Genomic DNA, 19,180 nt, shown 5'->3' on the forward strand with positions numbered 1-19,180 from the left:
AAGGTCTTCCACATACAATTGTTTCCGACAATGGCCCACAATTCATGTCCGCAGAATTTCAGTCAATCTGCAAGGCCAATGGTATTCAACGTCTGACGTCCGCACCGTTTTCGCCACAGTCAAACGGTGCCGCTGAACGATTGGTCAGGACTTTCAAGTCACAGACGTTGAAGTTAAAAGAGTCGCATTCTCGGGAGGACGCGTTATTGCTCTTTTTGTCCTCGTATCGCTCTCAGCCCCCAGATGGTCGCTCGCCAGCTGAGTTGCTCCACGGTCGTCATCATCGAACCTTGATGTCTTTGCTACATCCGTCGCATCAGGTTCCTGTGCAGCAGCAGACACCTGCTTTTGCTCCAGGCGACGTTCTCTACTATGGCCACTACCGAGGTTCACGGCGTTGGCTCGAAGGGCGCATTCTTCGCTGCCTCGGACGCGCTATGTATCTGGTTTTGGGGGCCTCTGGTGAGGTGCGCCGGCATCTCAATCAGCTGCGCCTCTGTGGTTGCACGGGATCTGCCGCTCGCCGTCTGCTTTCAGCGACGGTGCCGTGCGGTCAGCGCCCAGGGGACCCATTTACTGGTTCGCCTCAGCCCCAGGTGTTACCGACGCTGGCTTCCATTTTGCCACATGGAGACGCGCCGCCGCCGCCTGTTCTCCCGCTGGCGACGCCCGCAGTGGACGCGTCGCTGCAACCGCCGGGCGGCTCCCTGGGTCACGCGCCGCCGATCGCTTCCCGTGACCAGTTGTCCTCCGACATGGAACTCTTGCCCGCTCCGGGCCATATGTCACCTTCGCCCGTCGGGTGCCGCGGCCCGATGGAGGTCGACCCTTCGGCCCCTCCTGTCTCTCTACGGGCGTTTTCAGGCGTTTCCTTGCTCCCCGCGGTCCGAATGGCAGGGTGCGGGTGACACAGCCTCGCCTGTTGTTAGGCTCCCCACCTCGTCGCATAAGTCAACACAGGGTCCTCCCCACGGCGGGCGGAAGCCTTATGCCACAACCGTACGCCGATTTGCGGGGGAGGAATGTGGTGTCACCGCCAGTCACCACACTTGATAGGTGGTAGCCTTTAAATTGGCCGCGGTCCGGTAGTATACGTTGGACCAGCGTGTCGCCACTATCAGTGATTGCAGACCGAGCGCCGCCACACGGCAGGTTTAGAGAGACTTCCTAGTACTCGCCCCAGTTGTACAGCAGACTTTGCTAGCGATGGTTCACTGACTTCTACGCTCTCATTTGCCGAGACGGTAGTTAGTATAGCCCTCAGCTACGTCATTTGCTACGACCTAGCAATGCGGCATTATCAGTACTATTGATATTGTAAACCATGTATCGTCAAGAGAGACGTTCGTCTTTAATGGATTAAAGTTAAGTATTCCACCAGCTACGTCCGTTTTTCTCAATTGCAATTCCCTTGTCATGTTCCAGACCTCACGCCAGCGTGCGTGAGCTAAAACGCGTGCATTTCGGCCTCCTTTAGTAACCCTGTGTTGGCTCTCCTGCCAACCACAACATTATCCTCCCACAAATATCTCGCAAAATAACAGCCATGAGAAGTTAGTGCTAATACGGAGGTTTCCCAGAAAACGGGTTTATGTACCCCCACCACAAACATTAAGGCAGTATGCGTGTTTTATGCATCGATAAGGGACAGTCAAATGAAAATGAGACAGATGGAAAAAACTAAAGCAAGCTGTACGCTTTTTCAAACGTAATTGGCATAAACGTTAAAACATGTATCCCCTTGTGATACAAGATGGTCAATGCCTCGATGTTGCCAAGGATATTTCGAGTACGCTGCAGACGTTTTGTGGGTAGCTCTTATACATCCTCCACCCTGTCCTGATCTCTCCCATCATGTGATTTCCTTATTTATGAGCTCTGAAGAAAGGCACTCTTAGCTGTTGATTTGCTTCAGTTGTACACCTGAGTACACTAATAGTTCCGAAGGCAATAGCGAACATTTTTTCATGAAGGCAATGATCCTCTTGTCTCACAGTGGAACTCATTTATCAACAGTCATGGCGGTTACTTTAGAAACAATGAACAGTTTAATTACTTTTTTCCCGTCTTCATGTTTCCATCTTTCATCTCCAAGTATTTAACAATTTAAAAACAATTTTATTTGTTAGCAACCGTTTTCGGCCCCGCAGTGACAATGCTACTTCTACGGATCTCTCTCCATCTGCCCCCACCAGCCGCCATAACGGAGGTGAAAATGCCCGAAGATGGCCTGAGATAAGGGCCAAAACCAGATGCTAACAAATAAAAAAATCTTAAAATGCAATCGAGACTCTTGTTATCTGATTTTTAGCATCTTATACCGATCGCTGTGCTCTAATCACAGCATAGTTTCTAAAATTTTATTTGACAATCATCTACGTGGTAACTTCTCTGAGTTCTTCTTTGCGAGGAATGGTATCAAGTAAAACTAATTGTCCTAGACGGGAACAGTAATGTGAATTTTATAGGCAGAGAATGCAACGTTACACTTAGACCCTACTCGAGAAAAAGCTCTTAAAAGCTTCAGAGCACCATTTTATTGGTCGGTTACATGTTGGTGCTTGTGTTAATGTTACATAAAAATGTAGGTTTATGGATCTGTAATGGGAACCACATGGAGCCCACCATTCATAAATAATGGGTTGGTTATACAATAACTTTCCTTTCTTTCTCACATGAAATCACATGGAAGTTCCTACAAGACATATGCATGTTGCATGACGCTACCGCCGATTCAGTCTACACTGCGGAACAGAGTTAAAGGATCATTTTTTCTAAACCCTGTAGTTCCCACTTATTGCGACGTTTAAATTGGAAATTAGGCTCAACATTCCCCTGTAATAGCGCAAAAGCGTGGCGCCCGGTGACGTAATCCTCGGCCACGACTTAGAAGTTCACGAGACGTGTACTGAGGGCTTATGATATCACACTGGCACCAAACTTCACCACAATTCTGTCACGTGCCACAGTGGGCATGTGACACGATGGGAAGGTCATCACAGCCCCTTCTTCCAATGCCTTTGCGATGGAGGTTAAAACGAAAATGCACGGCATTGAAATAAAGCGGCTTTCTTATGAATGGAGCAACTGCCTTTCCGCAGTGGATACACCGGTTCCCGTGAGATCACCAAAGTTAAGCGCTGTCGGGCGTGGCCGGCACTTGGGTGGGTGACCATCCAGGCCCCTATGCGCTGTTGCCATTTTTCGGGGTGCACTCAGCTTCGTGATGCCAATTGAGGAACTACTCCACCGAATAGTAGCAGCTCTGGTCAAAGAAAACCATCTTAACGACCGGGAGAGCGGTGTGCTGACCACACGCCCCTCCTAACCGTATCCTCACCTGAGGATGACACGGCGGTCGGATGGTCCGGATGGGCCACTTGTCGCCTGAAGACGGAGTGCTTTTTTTGCTTTCTTATGAATGGACGAGCAAAACATTCCAGACACACCTTCGCTCACAATCGGCACGAAAAGGTCTCAGGGTATTGCAGAAAGGAATTCAATGAAACGACTCCTTTCTCTGGGGCGTTGATTCCCACTTATTTCGAGGTCGATAAACGATAGTTCGCAGTGCGATGCGCAACAAGAATACGTTCTTGACAACCTTTGACACTGATAACACCTTTGGCCGATTCGACCCTTCTCTACGTATACTACTAGGGCAGAGTTCCCATTAATCGCGATCTGACTCTTTTGGAGTGCAGCGCGACGGCAGTTTTTGCTCTCGGGTACAGGTTGGAATCACGAGGGACCTTTCAACACTATGTAAGTACGTTTGAACGTGCTCCAAAGCATCAAACTGTGCTTATGCTTTTTCGTCCCTCCTACTTCGCCTCCTCCTGAGTCGTGACGACGGCAGATGCAGCATCGACACTTGAGTGAATAAAACGAAAATGGACCCTTCTAAAATCCCCCGACTTCAGCAAAACCCTCACTACCATTCACACGCCTTTGTTGAGCACATTAAAAATGTACCTGTACAGACAGGACCTGTGACGAGAGTCGCAGGCGCCTGCAGACAGGCTAAGCTTCTGCTTTTTCTCTCTGATAGGCTATCCGAAGTCGGAGAGTGTCGAAGGGGTTGCCGGTCTGCAAGCCCCGGACTTGGTCACATGTTCTGTCTGTGCAGGTACATTTTTAAAATTGTCAATAAATGTTGGCTGGTACTACCAAGGCTTTTGCCGATCTGGCGTTCTTAGAGGGACCCTTTGCCGTTTCATTCATGCATGTGTCGATGTAGCATGCCCTATGATCACGCAACAGGAGGATACAAAATAGTATCACTGAAAAAGCATTAGTACACTTTGATGCTTCGAAGCACGTTCGTATTTCGTCGAATGATTTTCAACAGTCCCTAGTGGTTCCATCCTGTGCACAAGAGCAAAAACTGCTGTCGCGCTGCGCTCCGAATGGGTGCAATCACGTTCGATGGGGATGTACTTAGAGAAGGATTGAAACACCCGAAGGTGTCAGCAGTATAAAACGTTGTGAAGAACGTCTTCCTATCGCTCAACGCACTGGAACTGTCGTTCTCGACAGCGAAATGCGACGGAATCGGCTCACCAGTGAAAGGCGTAGTTTCATTGACGAACTTTGTGCCACCCTCTGCGGTCTTTTACTTGCCGACTGTAAGCGGTGTTATGTCTGGAATGTTTTTCTTGGCCAATCATAAGAAAACCGCTTGATTTCTACACTGGATGTCGCGGTTCTGATGCTCATGGCAGAGGCGTCAAAAGAAGAGATGAAATGTTAGTAAGAGGGCCTGTGACGATGTTCCCATTATGTGACACGTCCACGGTGGCAGTGGGCAGATTGTGGTGAAATCTGGTGGCAGTGTGACATCATTTACCCACCTTACACTTCTGAGCTCTGGCCTTTTTTCCGCGTGTGTCGACGTGTTGATGTTTCAAGCGTTGGCGAGTCTGAGGGTGGCGTCGCAGTACGCCACCATTTTGTAAAATTACAAAGGACGTTTGTATGCACCTTAGAGCCAAATTTCCAACTTCAGTGTCGCAATGGATAGGACTTTCGGGGTTCCGAAAGAGTGATTCTTCAATTATGCTTCGCAGTGTGTATTGGCCCTCGGATGGTAATCTTGAAAGCTAGTAGAAATTGGGCAGACGGGTGACATTGAGACTGGTAGTTGAGGCATAATATGAAGATATCTGTGACGCTATAGGACGCCAGCTGTATGTATGCAATTTACAGGAATTTCGAAGAGCACTTAAATTCGCGTGACTCTTGAAACCTACCAATGGTTTGCGTCATGCAGAATGTGTACTGCATTGTCTGCAGTATGTGGATCTTAGAATTTGTATTCCATGTAGAATCAGGGGATCTAAAGACGAGGTTTTAATGTCCCTGTTAATAGGAATCGATTTAAAACTTTTCTATCGTATAGACACTTAAAATTCGTAACGGGGAGAAAACCAGCGCTTTCTGTCGACACTGGAAATCACATTAAAGACGTATTTGTTTCGATCTACTCCAGTCGCACATTGCAAGAACGACAGCAGAGAAAATGTGCTTGATGACTCTTGGAACGGCGTGGTAAGTCATGAGATATGGTGGATATTGTGCTAATACCCAGGTCTGTGCGACGTGTTTCGGGAAATGAATCAGACTTCCAAGTGCGTTTTTCGTGTATTATTACAATGATTTATAGATGCACTTACAAAAGCAGTATACACTGGAAATAATTAAGAAGTTGCATCGTGCCCGCTAACATTACGTGTGTGCCCTTCAATAGCAGTTCATGCATGCAAAGGCGGGTTGATATAATTCTGGCAGAGACAGTGGTGGTAACGGGCATGTGGCGGATCTGAGAGGATCTGGTAGTCCTGTATCAGACGGTGTATAAGAACGGTTGAGGGAAACGTGGTAGCAGCATTTTGGAGTGTGTAATTGGTCGAAAGATAAACAAGGCATCTCTAATTGTCCAAATAAATAAATTCAGCAGTCCAGCAATATTTCAGTGTAATTAAGTAGAATGCACTGAAACTTTGGTTAAAAATGAATTCCACACTTCCACAAAGGTATTTATAAGTAGCAAGAGTGTACTAAAAGAACCCCAACAATCCCTCAGTGTAATTTAGCGGTGTCGTATGGTGGTGCACACCCACACACAGTGCCTGGTTTGATCCTTTGCTTCTTTGACTTTAGCTAAGCAGTACTAAATGAAACTGACAATGTACATAGCAAACATTTAAAAAAAACCATTAAAGTGGAAAATAAAGAAACCCTTAATAAATTATGGTGACACTGTATACTAGGTTGACGTGGTGGCAGAGCAGTTAGAGCTTGATCGATGACCCTTTGACCATAGGGGAGGGACGGTAAATGGTGTTGGCAATGCATCTAGGTTACCTCTTGGAAAATCACTGAAGTGAAAACACGTAACCATCAGAGTGATGAAGTACAACTTCATAATTTGAGAAATCTCTCGAGTCATAAATGGGTGATCAGTTATAGCGACATGGTACATGGTATCTGGACAGTAAATTTCTGTAAATTTACCTCTTGTTGTGACATTTCCACAATATGTACTGGAGGGCAGCGGGTACTGGTGAAGCGAGACAGCCCCTGCCATGGGGAATGGCACGAGGTTGCGCCAATATGAGGGGTGTGAAGTGTACTGAAGTTTTCCTGTTTTGCGTGGAAATTGGGGCAGATGCAAGGGGAACTCTGTCACCGACGGCTGGGAGCTGCAGGGTACACATGCTCTGGTGGCTGGTAACGTGCGATCTTATGGATGTTGTTTTATAAGTAAGGACGACTTTTGTAAGAGCGCCCTTTCTTCCTAATCATACCCCACAGGGTAAATGGTAAAGTGTAAACGTGTATCAATAATAAGGACTGTAGTTGTCCTGACAAACGCTTGTTAAACAGTGCATGTGAGCTACAGTGTAAAAAGTCTCCCCTATTCTGATAACACTCAGAAAATGTTATTGCAACTTCAACTGTGCTTATAAATCAACCTAGCCAACAAATCTTGACCATGGAACGTTTGCACTATCTAACCATCTAGGTATGTAAATTGGACTAAGTTTGGATAAATCTGACAACCACATGCATCCCCAACCAGTAGGATAATGAACCTTTGATTTTCCTTACTTTTAAGCCATCTAACAGGCCCAGAGGACGGTGGGAGAGGGAGAGTGGGAGCAAGAGGTTTACCTTGACCTTAGTGCATGGCTGGTAACAATGGAGAGTGCACTGGAACTGACTGTGCTCCATTACAGTTGTTGGTTTGATTACTTGTTCTACAGAACTCAAGGTACAATGTGTTTTCTCAAAAATTTGGGAGAGTCAATTTTAATAAATGTTTCTAAAATATCATTAGCAATCTCTTCTGTTGCTTTCTGTCTAAGGACATTCATTACAAGACTTATATTAACCGCCAAAAGTACTGATTCAGCTTGATTAGTGTTAAATGGAGAGTAATTTACGTATACAAGGAATACGAGCGTATCCTTAATTTAACCCTGTGAGATTCCCTTTGTGTTTTATCTCCAGTCACTACAATTTTCTATTCCAAAAACAATATTTGAATTAGTCAATAAAAAATTTTCAATTCAGTTTCTTAAGTATGTTGCAGACCATTTACTTGTAAAATCATTAATTCCGTAAAACTGAAGTTTATCTAAGATGATAACATTTTTACACAATTAAACTCCTTGGAAAAACCACAAACATACCAACTGTCGATACATTACTGTTTAAGGCTTGTAATATTAAACGACAGGATGTGTAAATAACATTCTCGTTCGAGGCATCCTTCTGCAATAGAAATTGTGATTTGCCACGAAAATTTCTTCTATTTAAATGTGAGACTATGTTTTATAATGTTTCGGGCAAAGGCGACAGCAACGTACTTGGACGATAGTTATTAAATCTTCCTTGTCAGCTGTATTATAAACAGGGTCAAGTAGCTTAGGATATTTACTTCTTAAACTGGAAGAACTTTCCGGAAATCTGTTGGGAAGTCCGTCGACAGTGAAGGAGCTTTTGATTTTGAGAACTTTTATAATTCTGCTGATTTTAGTTAAGGATGCTGGTGCTACTTCTAGTTGCTTAAAAGTTTGTGAAGTGACTTTTTAATATAAACTCTTGCTTCTTTAACTGAACCACATAACCTTTTTTTTGCTACTACATTTAGAAAATTGTTCCTGAAAGTACTAAAATGTTGTGAATTATCGGTCACATCATTGTCATTCAGATTAACTGTAACAGTATCTTGAGCACTAACTGGTTGTCCAGTCTTCTGTTTCACAAAATCCCGTGTAGTTTGGTGCTTCTCTGCATTATTAATTAATGTCATGATGTGCACATTTCTAAACATTTTAATCATTTGCCTTAAAATATTGCAATATGTTTTTTAGAATGCAAGTAACGTTGGATCTTACTTTTTCAGTCCTTTATTTAAATTTCTCTTTTTTTCTTACATATGTAAATCCCTTTAGTTCTCCATTGTTTACTTGCTTTTTTTATGGACTTTACAGATAACGTTTTAGGAAAGATACTTTGAAACAGTGACTCAATTGTACTAAGGAAAGTATAGAACTTTATATTGGTACATCTTTCCATAAATACATCTTTCCATAAATACCACATCACATACTTAATCCTTTAGCTTACTCTTAAAACATGGTGCCCTGGTATCATTGTTAAGTCTCACTGATTTCTATGAACATGCTTCGGTGCTACAGTGCTAAATTCCTTCTCCATTAATTATATATCAGGATCAGGTAGTAGATTTACATTAGCGTACGTACAAATTATTTCAGAACACACGCAGTCTATGAAATGTTTTAAATCAGGTTCCTGCTATTTTGATCCCCGCGACTTGGAGAATTCACTTCTGAAATCATGCTGGCACATATAATGATTTCTGCCCATTTTTCCTGACGGTATCTTTTAAGAAATCTGTTTTGAAGTGTAGACAAACTACTGTTTTTCATATTTGGCCAGTGTTTCCATAATTAATATAAATTTCTCATAAATAGCAGAAACTTCCCGAGAGGCAGTTGCAGACTGTTACGATTACAAGAGAAGTATTCTGCAGTAACAATTCGCAAGTAAGTGCTTCTAGGTTCTGAGCCACACAAAAACAGCTTGCTTCGATGTTTCTGACTTCGTGTTCATATGTTACAAATGTTTCAATTCCTCTTTTTTTCTTCTTAACTTTACACGAAAATCACACTAGTCTCTAATCACTGACATCTAATGTCTCTATTCTTGTAGTTCCATCGTTTTCAGAGAAGCACAGGACATCTATTAATTTAGAATTTTTCACATCTTCTAGAAATACGTCATATTCATGTATCTTGTTTTCCAGTCCCCTTATTCTCTGATGAAGCAAACTAACCTTATTTTTCTAGGATCAGTGACATCTATTAATTCCCCGCTAAGTTATAATTTCTTTCAAGACTGTCTGACTATAACTTGATTCGAATCTAAGTCCAGTGATCGCAGGGATTTTGCCTTGTGTAGTTATGCTCACCTCTCCTTACACTTTCTGCAAAATCTCAGCTAATCTGCTATTCTCTCTCCTATTATATTCAAATTGAAGACACTATCACGTTTCAGTAAATCCTATGTAAGGAGGTTGTTAGCTTTCTTGATGATCGAATCTAAGAAGAATGACGTGCATGCAAGCATTTTGGAATTTTAATAGCCCATAGAATGACCCGTCTCATTGTAGGGTTCGCGTGCAGCTGAGTTGTTGGTTTCCAGCAGGTAGATGAGATGTCGATACCCCACACATCGTTCTTGAACGGTTAGTATCGTTTATTCAACATATGAAAATTCATATCCACCCTCGATCTTACACACACCTTTCTCCTGAAGCATCGAATTATCCTTGCTGAATAAGATATAGCTTTCACTTTGTGTTTGCATATGATTTGACTGAATTTCGAAGACAGACTCCAGACATATAACAGGAAGGCCACCTTTTCTACGCTGTCTCTTAAATTGGAACGTTTACTTTCTATTTCTTCTGCAATGCTTTACGGATTTTATGTAGGTTGGGCATGGTCTTCAGATAGTCTCTTCAGATGAGCGGGTGTTCCGAACAGGTGGTCCTTACGAGCAATAATGTTTAGCCTGTGTAGAAATTTCTTGAAGACATTACCAGCCTTTGAAGCATGATCACAAGTGCACCTTGCTAGTAGAAATCCGTGGCAGACAGACTGTGGCCTGCGGTCGACAGAATGTACCATACTGAATTTGATTATCTTCTACTGTTCTCAAGAAATTTTCCATTTATGTAGAGCTCACGGCTAGTACCTTCACACTTACCGGATAACTGCCCATTGTCATCAGCATACATCTACACTAGATGTTAAAGGTTATTTGTTCTGCACTTACTGTTACTTGACTTATTTCGTTAGTTTGTTAGTGAACATCGGAAATGTAATTCGGATTACTGGACCTTCGTGTTCAGCCCCTGTGTTCAGTTGGATTTCGCCTATGTAGTTACGGGTTAATTTTAGTATCGTAGAATGCTCAGTATAAATACTCTTCATAAAGGTCATCGTAATTAGTCACATCGTGGTCCCATAATGACTCATATAGACATTGGTAAAATTTGGTGTATCGTATACAGTGGCAGTATCGACACACAATTCTCTCTCATAATTACACGTACAATGGAAATATTCACCATTACAGTACCGATGAAACGAAAATTTCGTTCAGCACATTGGCACGGTTCCACTGAAATTGCGTGAATTACGAGGAAAAGCAATAATATGGAACTAGATGACAAAGGATTTAAAATCATCTTTCTTCAGCCATGGGTAGTCTTAATACTAGTGAGCTAACACTCCATTCATAAATCAGAGGCAGTAATTCAGAGGTGCATCAATATAATTTTAATACGTACACACATATAACGCTGCCACATTAGTGACAGTATGCTTCAACTTCATAGACTAGTTCTATATTTTCTTCAAAGGTGACTGGGCTGTAGTTGTTCTCATAGCTTCAGAGTTTCCCTCGATATTTTGTGGTATGTCTTTACGTTGATTGCCTCCTGTAGAATGGTGCATGTAGTTGCACCAAAGATAACTGACATCCGTCCGCCCATGTGTTTCCTTTCTTAGCCGTTCAATATCTCTTTAGTAAGTTTGTCCAACACTTTCGCAAAGATATGACATTACGGAACATGCACTCCCATTATCCTCTTCTGGTTCTAGAGACCTCGTCGTTGACAGCGCTTTAAGCCTTAATCTTCCTTTCTTTCTTCATCTGTAGGTCGTATTTTGCATTTGTGCTCTTCTGTCTGCACGATACATTCCTGCCAGAAGTTTTAATTCGCCTTTTAGTCCATACTGTGTTGATGCACTCGTCTCGTATGGCAGACGAAAGGATGTCGGCATCCTTCTGTACCTTTGACATTCAGGCCACATGTCTAGAAAGCGTCTGGCTTCAGCTTAGCGATGTTCTCAGATGGTGGCTAAGAATTCCGTTATTTGATGATTGTATATACAAACACCGCTATCGCCTTCTAGATCGTCACACTGTGTGTCAGTACACATGTGGGTTGTCTGTCGTGTTTTCCTTTAGGGAAACTTCTCGTGGACCTTATGAATAAAACTCCTGATCAACCCACACTTTCTTGAAGTGGTATTGACGTTTAGTATAACTTTACAGTAATCACATTAAAACATTCTGATCTTCTGAGCATTGAGAAAAGTTGTTCCTGCCGGCCGTCGTCAATTAATTGGGATTGTTTCATCTGACTCAACAATATGTGAACCGAGATTTCCAATATAACTTTACTACTTATTTCCTACTCAGTTATCTCTACAAGTCTGGCCCGTTATCATGAAAACTCACTGCATCGTATTATCGATTTTGTTGGAATTACATGGTAGCCATAAAAGTCGACCTATGTTACGATAAGCATAGCCAGTGTATCATCTATGGTTGTGTCGTTTCTGTGATAATCAGTTCATCCTTCACTGAAATTTATATAGCACCTATATTTTCCAGATTTTTCCCGTTCGTTCCAGTACTGGTTGTAAACTAATGAGCAATTCAATTAGAGGCAGACAGCGCTGATTCGCTGTAGTTTGTAGTATACAAGATGGTAAAAGTCATTCTACTGGCGCTCAGTAACCCGTCTTAATTCATAAGGAATTGTCGAAAGTGGAACAAAGCTCCGCAGGTGTTACATCTCAACATCGGAACTGTGCCCAATATGATCTGCCCAATATGATCTGGAAATAAAGCTATCAGACTTATCTCCGTAGACTGTTCATCGTAACATTCGAAATCAATTTGGCAGCGACAGGGTGTTGTATTGCATTGTTGACAAACTGTTGTTCAGAATGAAATTGTTAAGTTCACATGATCAGCTAGCTGGTATGTGTCCCATTTTCCTGAGTGGAACGAAGTTACGTATCAGATATGCGGGGGATCCCTGTTTCATCAAATTCATTTCCAGTACGAGGATACAACAGCTGGCTTCAGCTGCACAAAGCTGGTCCATTGCCATCAACATGTACCAATTTATTCAGCGACTTCAGTTCAGCTGACTAAATTATATACATCGAATACACAAGAACCGTTATCCTAACAATTCCCGCCCTTTCCTTGCTAATATCTGTGCTGTTTGGCGGTTTGCAGTTACGTTATATATTCATCCAGGGCGGCAGCTTCGGTAGGAAGTATTGGATGGAGTGTGTAAACTAGTGTGAGTGCTCAGCTTTGGTCCAGACTTGATTATCGAATAATCTGCTTTACTGTAACCCATATGTTACTATTCGAGTTAGCCAGAAGTGCCAAAAATCGTCCGTATATGGCGGTATTTTCAGGCGTTTAAGGTAACGTTCCATGATATAGTGACTGCACCTCTTCGGCCATAATGTGACTCATGCATCTGTTGCCAAATATTTTGCCGTAGTTAAAAGAAACGTATAAAGCTGTGATGCAGCTATCTTTACACTCACGTTGTTCTTCTAAAACAGTACGTTCAGTGCATTATTAAGTCCAATGGAAATATGCATATGTTACATGGAATGTTGATAGAGACACTTTGGTAACACTTTCGTAATTTTGAGAAACTAATTTTCGTTTTAAGTGTTGCTGGGAATAACTGAGTCACATAAACTGAAAGATGATTCAATATAAGTCGTCGTGTTGACCTGGTTCGCAGTTGTGATCTAGGCCAGACGGTGATAAGCATTGGTGTGTAGCTGACCTGGCTGAAGAACATGATGTTGCGGCTGCGCCAGATGGTGCCCTTGGGCTTGTGTCGGAGGATCGGCAGCGTGTAGCGGTAGAACAGGTGCTCCACCAGCAGGATCACCAGCCCCAGCGCCATGCCCACGCCCAGCAGGATGAACACACCTGCGCACACACCAACTCAACGTCATCTACTGCACTAACTTCCACTTCCTGCAACTCATCACTCCGCCACACACCATCTGTAGAATTGTCACCAATACCTTTACCTCTCCTCTGCGGAACACCTCTGACTTCAGCTTCATGAAACAGCACCATTAATGTTGGTCATTTGTTGAATGTATGTGTATGACTTCAGGGAAAGTGAGCTCCAGTTGTTGATTCAGTAATCGAGCCCTTACGAGGAATATCTTCTCTGTGACATATTTCACTGGCAAAAAGAGCGCCAGGCCAATTACTAGTTCTGTAGGAGTGCCTGAAAACCATGATGACTGACAATAACGAATAGATTATTTACACCACTGGTGATTGAGTCAATGAATAAGCCAAGAGCGTCACTGAAAATATTACAGAAATTTTTAACCACACCAAAGTACGGAAAATACATTACAAAGAGGGAAAAATTATGAAAGCAAAAAATTTGAATGTGTAAGAGTTATCAAATACACTACACTATATTTTACTGTATATATCTTTCATAAATGTTATTGGTATCAGAGCGCAGAGTTTGTATATCGATGAGTAGGAGTTCTGAGAGAGTTGCAATGTGGTTTTCAACTCCCCAATTTGCTTGAAACTTTGAGATATTGGTCAGTATGACAGGTGCAGGTTGAGAGGATAGCAGTGGCTGTAATAAAAGGATGTGTTGCTGGATGATGAGAAAGGACTGTAGTAAGGCTCAAAATGGCTCTGAGCACTATGGGACTTAACATCTATGGTCATCAATCCCCTGTAGTAAGGTTTTAAGTCACAGTAAGCATATACATCTCCCGGAATAAGCATTTCTTTAAACCTAGCGTAGAAGTACTCTCATAGAGGATCTGCAGTGTGATGGTTGTAGTGACTCTGGTGACAGAGCTTAATTTATGTCATTTTCTGTTTAATTTTATTCGATTTGGAGTATGGAATGCCACAGTTATATGGGTTTGTTTTTCAGTTGTAGCGCTAACGACTAGGTCCTCCTTCTGTTAGAAGATACTGTAGGAAAAAACAATTCAGATATAATTGCATGAAAGATGCCGGTAATGTCATTTGCTTTACTGCTTTCAGAGACACTTAACCAAAATATGGTGTTACCGTCTTCCAGAAGGTTCACGGAAATATGAGAATCAATTACAGCTATGAACGGATTTGTGTTTAAAATATATTGAAAATCTTTGAAGACACCGTCATATTATTTAAAAGATTGCCTCACAGTTTACATTAAAATGCTCTTGCAAAACGCTCACTTTGTGTGCTAAGTTCTGTAATTTGAGCGATGTTCCTGAAACTCATAACCTTATTTCTTCAATTTTTTTTATTAACTGGAATAGGTTCGCACATCTGACGGTGAATGCCATCTTGCGTTGGTATTTCTGACTCTTTGCCGATATTCACAACTTGTATAATTCTTACAACACCGACAGTGGTTAAGGCAATGGACCTGCATTCAGGGCTGGTACGTTACACATCCCTTTTCAGTTACCAATATTATGTTCTTGATAGTGTCCCTAAATCAGCTCAAGGTAGTGATGAAAAATTTCCTCCAAAATTTCGGTGTTCATATTTTCCCCATTCCTTGTCAATTGTGAACTTGTTCTAGGACTCTAATAGTTTATTTATGATGGGACGCTAAACTCAAATCTCGTCTCTGTCACGGGAAAATTCACAGCCGTAGACTGAGAATGCACAAATTACATACACGCCAAGCCAGGCTAATCTCTCAACCGCCAGTAAAAAAGTCAACGTTATTATGCCTTTCACTTTAGAAAATTACCTAATACATCGACTCGCTTGTAGGAAACTCAAATTTGCTCTCGTGATAAGCATGATTGCCACTCTGGAAATTGTCTATCGACGTTCATTTGTAATGCGTTGTACAACCACTACCATATCTAACATTAAGGGCACCTCGAGAAGAATTACAAAAACAATAAGAATGGAACGTAGATCATTAAGCCTAGTGTACACCAGGGATGTCTGACCCTGGAGTTTTCAGTTTGTTATTGTGCATGCGTCACTGCACATATACAGCCCGCTACCACCAATGTGAATTCAGCGCTAAGTGAGATTTAGTACAGGACGAATGTGCGAAGTTGTGAGAAAATGTTGTTTAATTAATTGAACAGAAATATTTTTTCAAGAGTCACTGTGACCTAGGAGTACTAGTTATGTAACTACTCTACCGCTGACTGTGAAGTTCATTTATGTCAAAATGGTACGTAGGAATGACATTTTACCAACGGAAGATGTTAAGCGGGATGCACTGTTAGGACTCAGCTGTGAAAGTGAGATAAGGGAGTTTCGTGATGGAAGTATTTCTGAAGCTATGGACAGTGGCGAAACTGACCAGTCTCCCTAAAGTTCAGACAGCGATGAAGCAAATACAGGCGTCCACGGTAAAAGTGGTTATTGATGGAACGTAGCTGTCCCTAATATAAGAGACATTCAAAAAGAAACGAGCCGGAGGCATAATTACAGAAACCAGTACCTGTATGTCAGAAGTATTGATCCTGTCTGTCGAGACACTTGTCCCACTGTGACACAAGGCGGTGAATGGCTGTCTCATAAAATTCGCGGGGTTGCGAAGAGAAATGACTACACAACGTACGTGATACTGAAGGTTTTCACACCGTGTTAATAAAATAATACCTTCTTTGGTTTCTTTCTGCGTGAATCCGCAATGTTTCCACGATGTTTCGGAAGGCACCCTCTCCTTTTCCAACGTCGCCATCGTACACGCTATGGAGTCGATAATTCTAATGCATTTCCGACAGGAGTCAATATAATTTGTGATAAAACTGTCAAAAAGACCATCCACACTCTTCTTTACAAAAAGTGGACATATTTTATCACTGTCATACATGTTTCGTTCAAATGAGCTGTCTGGAATAAATCACCAGAATTTCACGTGTTAGAGGCATTTCATAGAATCTAGTTCATGTTAGGGTCATGTCACAGTGTGTTCATGCCAGTCAGCATTTTTCACCTATTTTTCCTGATGTCCATTCTTAAGCCTGATATTCATTTGTTTTAGTTCGTATTTTATATTCGGAACCATAGAGATAGAATTCCTGAACTGGGCAGAAATGAAAAGAAGAATCAAGAAATACATGTAGCGCAAACGATGAGGATCAGATTTGTCGATTTTAACCGCGACTTTACGTTAAAATACTCCTTATTTGAAAGTGTCCTAGTTTCGTGGCATTCACCTTAATAGACTTAAAGAGACGACGGTAAATCTGAATCTGGATTTCCGAAGGGAAATGTGAACCACCACACCTCCAGAATGTGAGCCCAATACCATAACCATATATGTGAAACAATATTACGTTTTAAACAACATTCTTTATCTGGATTAAATGATAGCAGCTCTGTTAATGGTTATAAATGTGGTAGAATATTCCAGGAACAAATCAATTTGTTGATATCATTTTACTAACGAAAGGTATTGGCTACCTCTGTTTCAAATACACTGCTCAACCAACGCAAAAGCCAGCTGCATTCAGAAGTAACTGATTTCATTATTCCCTTAACAAACCAACTATATTTATTAACGTAATATCCTCGTTTTCAAGAATGGTCTGACCTTTGAAGGGGGGCGTTTGAGGAATCATGTGGGAAAATTCGGAAGATTTGCAGTGTTTTTTGTTTGTCCTGTAACGAAATTATTTCACGAGATTTTCCGATTCCTTCTGATTTCTAGCGCTTTTTTGTGTTAAATATTGAGACGTCTCGTACTACGACGCAGTCTGGTAGATAATAGCTTACCTTTAGTAACACTAAAAAGACGTTTGAGTGTGGATGATTGTTCAGTTTTACTTAATTAAAAGCATGTAATCATGGAAATCAGTGTTAAATATACTTATGCTGGTTGCCATGACGACGCACCTGCGACGGCAGCGACACCCAGCGGCCGAGGCTGCGCCATATCGGTGGCTAGCTTGAAACAGGGCAATGCTCCGTACCACTTCTCCTGCAGGATGTCCATGTAGCCGTTGTTTGAATACTTTGAGATCACCGCCGATATGCTGTCCTGTGCATAAAACATAACTCTGTCCACCACGACGTTCTAACTTTAAGAGTGTAAAAGCCTGAAATCCACATACACGGTCCAATCAAATTAATATGAACGTCGTCTATGTTCAATTTCAAAGTGCTATAACCACCAACAGAGGGACGGTGACAGCATCAGCAGTGAAGAATATGCAAAACGTATGGATGAGTGGTTGTTTTAGTGTGGAAACGGAGCGATTTATCTGATGTTCAAAAGGGCATGATCATTGGCTTTTGGGCCAAACATGGAAGCATTTCCGAAACGGCTAGGTTTGTAAACTGCTCGCGTGGCAACGTGGTTGAAGTATACCGTGCGTGGCAAAATGGCGCTATCCTAAGCCGGTGGCGAGGCAGCTGCGGTGCGGCACGTGTCGAAGATAACAGGGGGAAAGACGGCTGCGGAGATGTGTACGGGCGAGTAGATGTGCAACTGTCGAGCAACTGACCGCCCAGATAAACCAGGGGCTACCAACAGTGTCTGTTCAACGACCGTTCAACGAACGTTACTGCGTATGAGCCTCCGCAACAGGAGCCTTGTCCGTGCACCCATTTCGACTGCTGCTCATCGGCACATGAAACCGCAACTGGACGTCCATTGCGTGGCGACAGGTGGCCTTTCCTGATGAATCATCTTTTATGCTCCATCGGTACGAAACGTCTGAAAGAAAATATCTGGAAACAAAAGTCAGAAGGGTCGAGGCCGGAGGGGGAAGTGTTATGATCTAGGGAATATTTTCGTTGCATTCCCTCTGATATCATTATGGCAGGCACAGTGCATCAACACAAGTATGCATCTATCCTTTGGGACCATTTCGACCACTATATGTAGCTTGTTTTTCCTGTGCATGATGGCATTTAGCAGCAGAGAAACTGCAAATTGTCACATAGCTTGCAGTGTACCTGCGTGATTCAAAGAGCACGGGGATGATTCTACTACACTGCTTTGGCCACCAAACTTGCCGGATTTACGCATAATCAAGAATCTGAGGGACCATCTTCATCGGGTTTTTCGCGTCATGGATCCTCCACGAAGAAACCTAGCGCATCGGCCCACGGCACTGGATCGGCATGGGATGACATCCCTGTCGATGCCTTTCAGAACCTAATTGACTGTACCCCTGCATGTCTTGCTGCAAAAGGTGTTACTCATGCTTTTGACAAGTGGTCACATTAATGTGACTGGACAGTGTATTACAAATATTTATGACTCGTTTGCATCCTTGCGTGGTTTTAGAAAATTATTATTTTTGTTATAATGATCATCATCATGATAAATCATGTTATGTCTAAAATTATTACCTATTGAAGATATACAAATGGTAGTTACAGTGTGAGAGTACAAAAGGTTGAGGAGATTGTAACAGTCGTTCTAACCTTGATTCTTGAACGAAACCTGATGTCATGCCTCTCCATGGTATCTTTCGACTAGGTGGATTATGATATATAATTAGAACAATATCTGTGCTGTGGCACAGAACTTTGTTTTCTCATTTTTGCAATCTACCGGGTTGAATTCTTCGATTAAATAGATCAGTAACAATATTGTAGCCTACTGTCAATCCATAATCAGTTGAATGTCGTCATTTACTTTAGCAATGCCAATTGTGGTGAAACCATGTATCCGAAGCCTTATTGGTGTGTGTTACAAAGTTGATTTGCTCGCCTGAACATGTATTATACATACTAATCTTTCGATATTGCCAGAACGACAAATGTTGTTTTAAGCAAAGGG

At 42.2% G+C, this 19,180-nt stretch overlaps 1 protein-coding gene across 1 annotated transcript in view; it reads right to left on the reverse strand.

The window, feature by feature from the left end:
* LOC126298239 (glutamate receptor ionotropic, NMDA 3A-like) overlaps positions 1-19,180 on the reverse strand; it is an 821,644-nt gene that overhangs the window by 342,573 nt on the left and 459,891 nt on the right. Inside the window, exons 7-8 of the mRNA XM_049989544.1 lie at positions 17,284-17,428; positions 13,211-13,359 (exon numbers count right to left, since the gene is read on the reverse strand). Coding sequence (XP_049845501.1) covers positions 13,211-13,359; positions 17,284-17,428 — 294 coding nt within the window. The remainder of the gene's footprint in view (positions 1-13,210; positions 13,360-17,283; positions 17,429-19,180) is intronic.

This window comes from Schistocerca gregaria, chromosome X (genome assembly GCF_023897955.1).
Source record: "Schistocerca gregaria isolate iqSchGreg1 chromosome X, iqSchGreg1.2, whole genome shotgun sequence".
Lineage (NCBI taxonomy): Eukaryota > Metazoa > Arthropoda > Insecta > Orthoptera > Acrididae > Schistocerca > Schistocerca gregaria.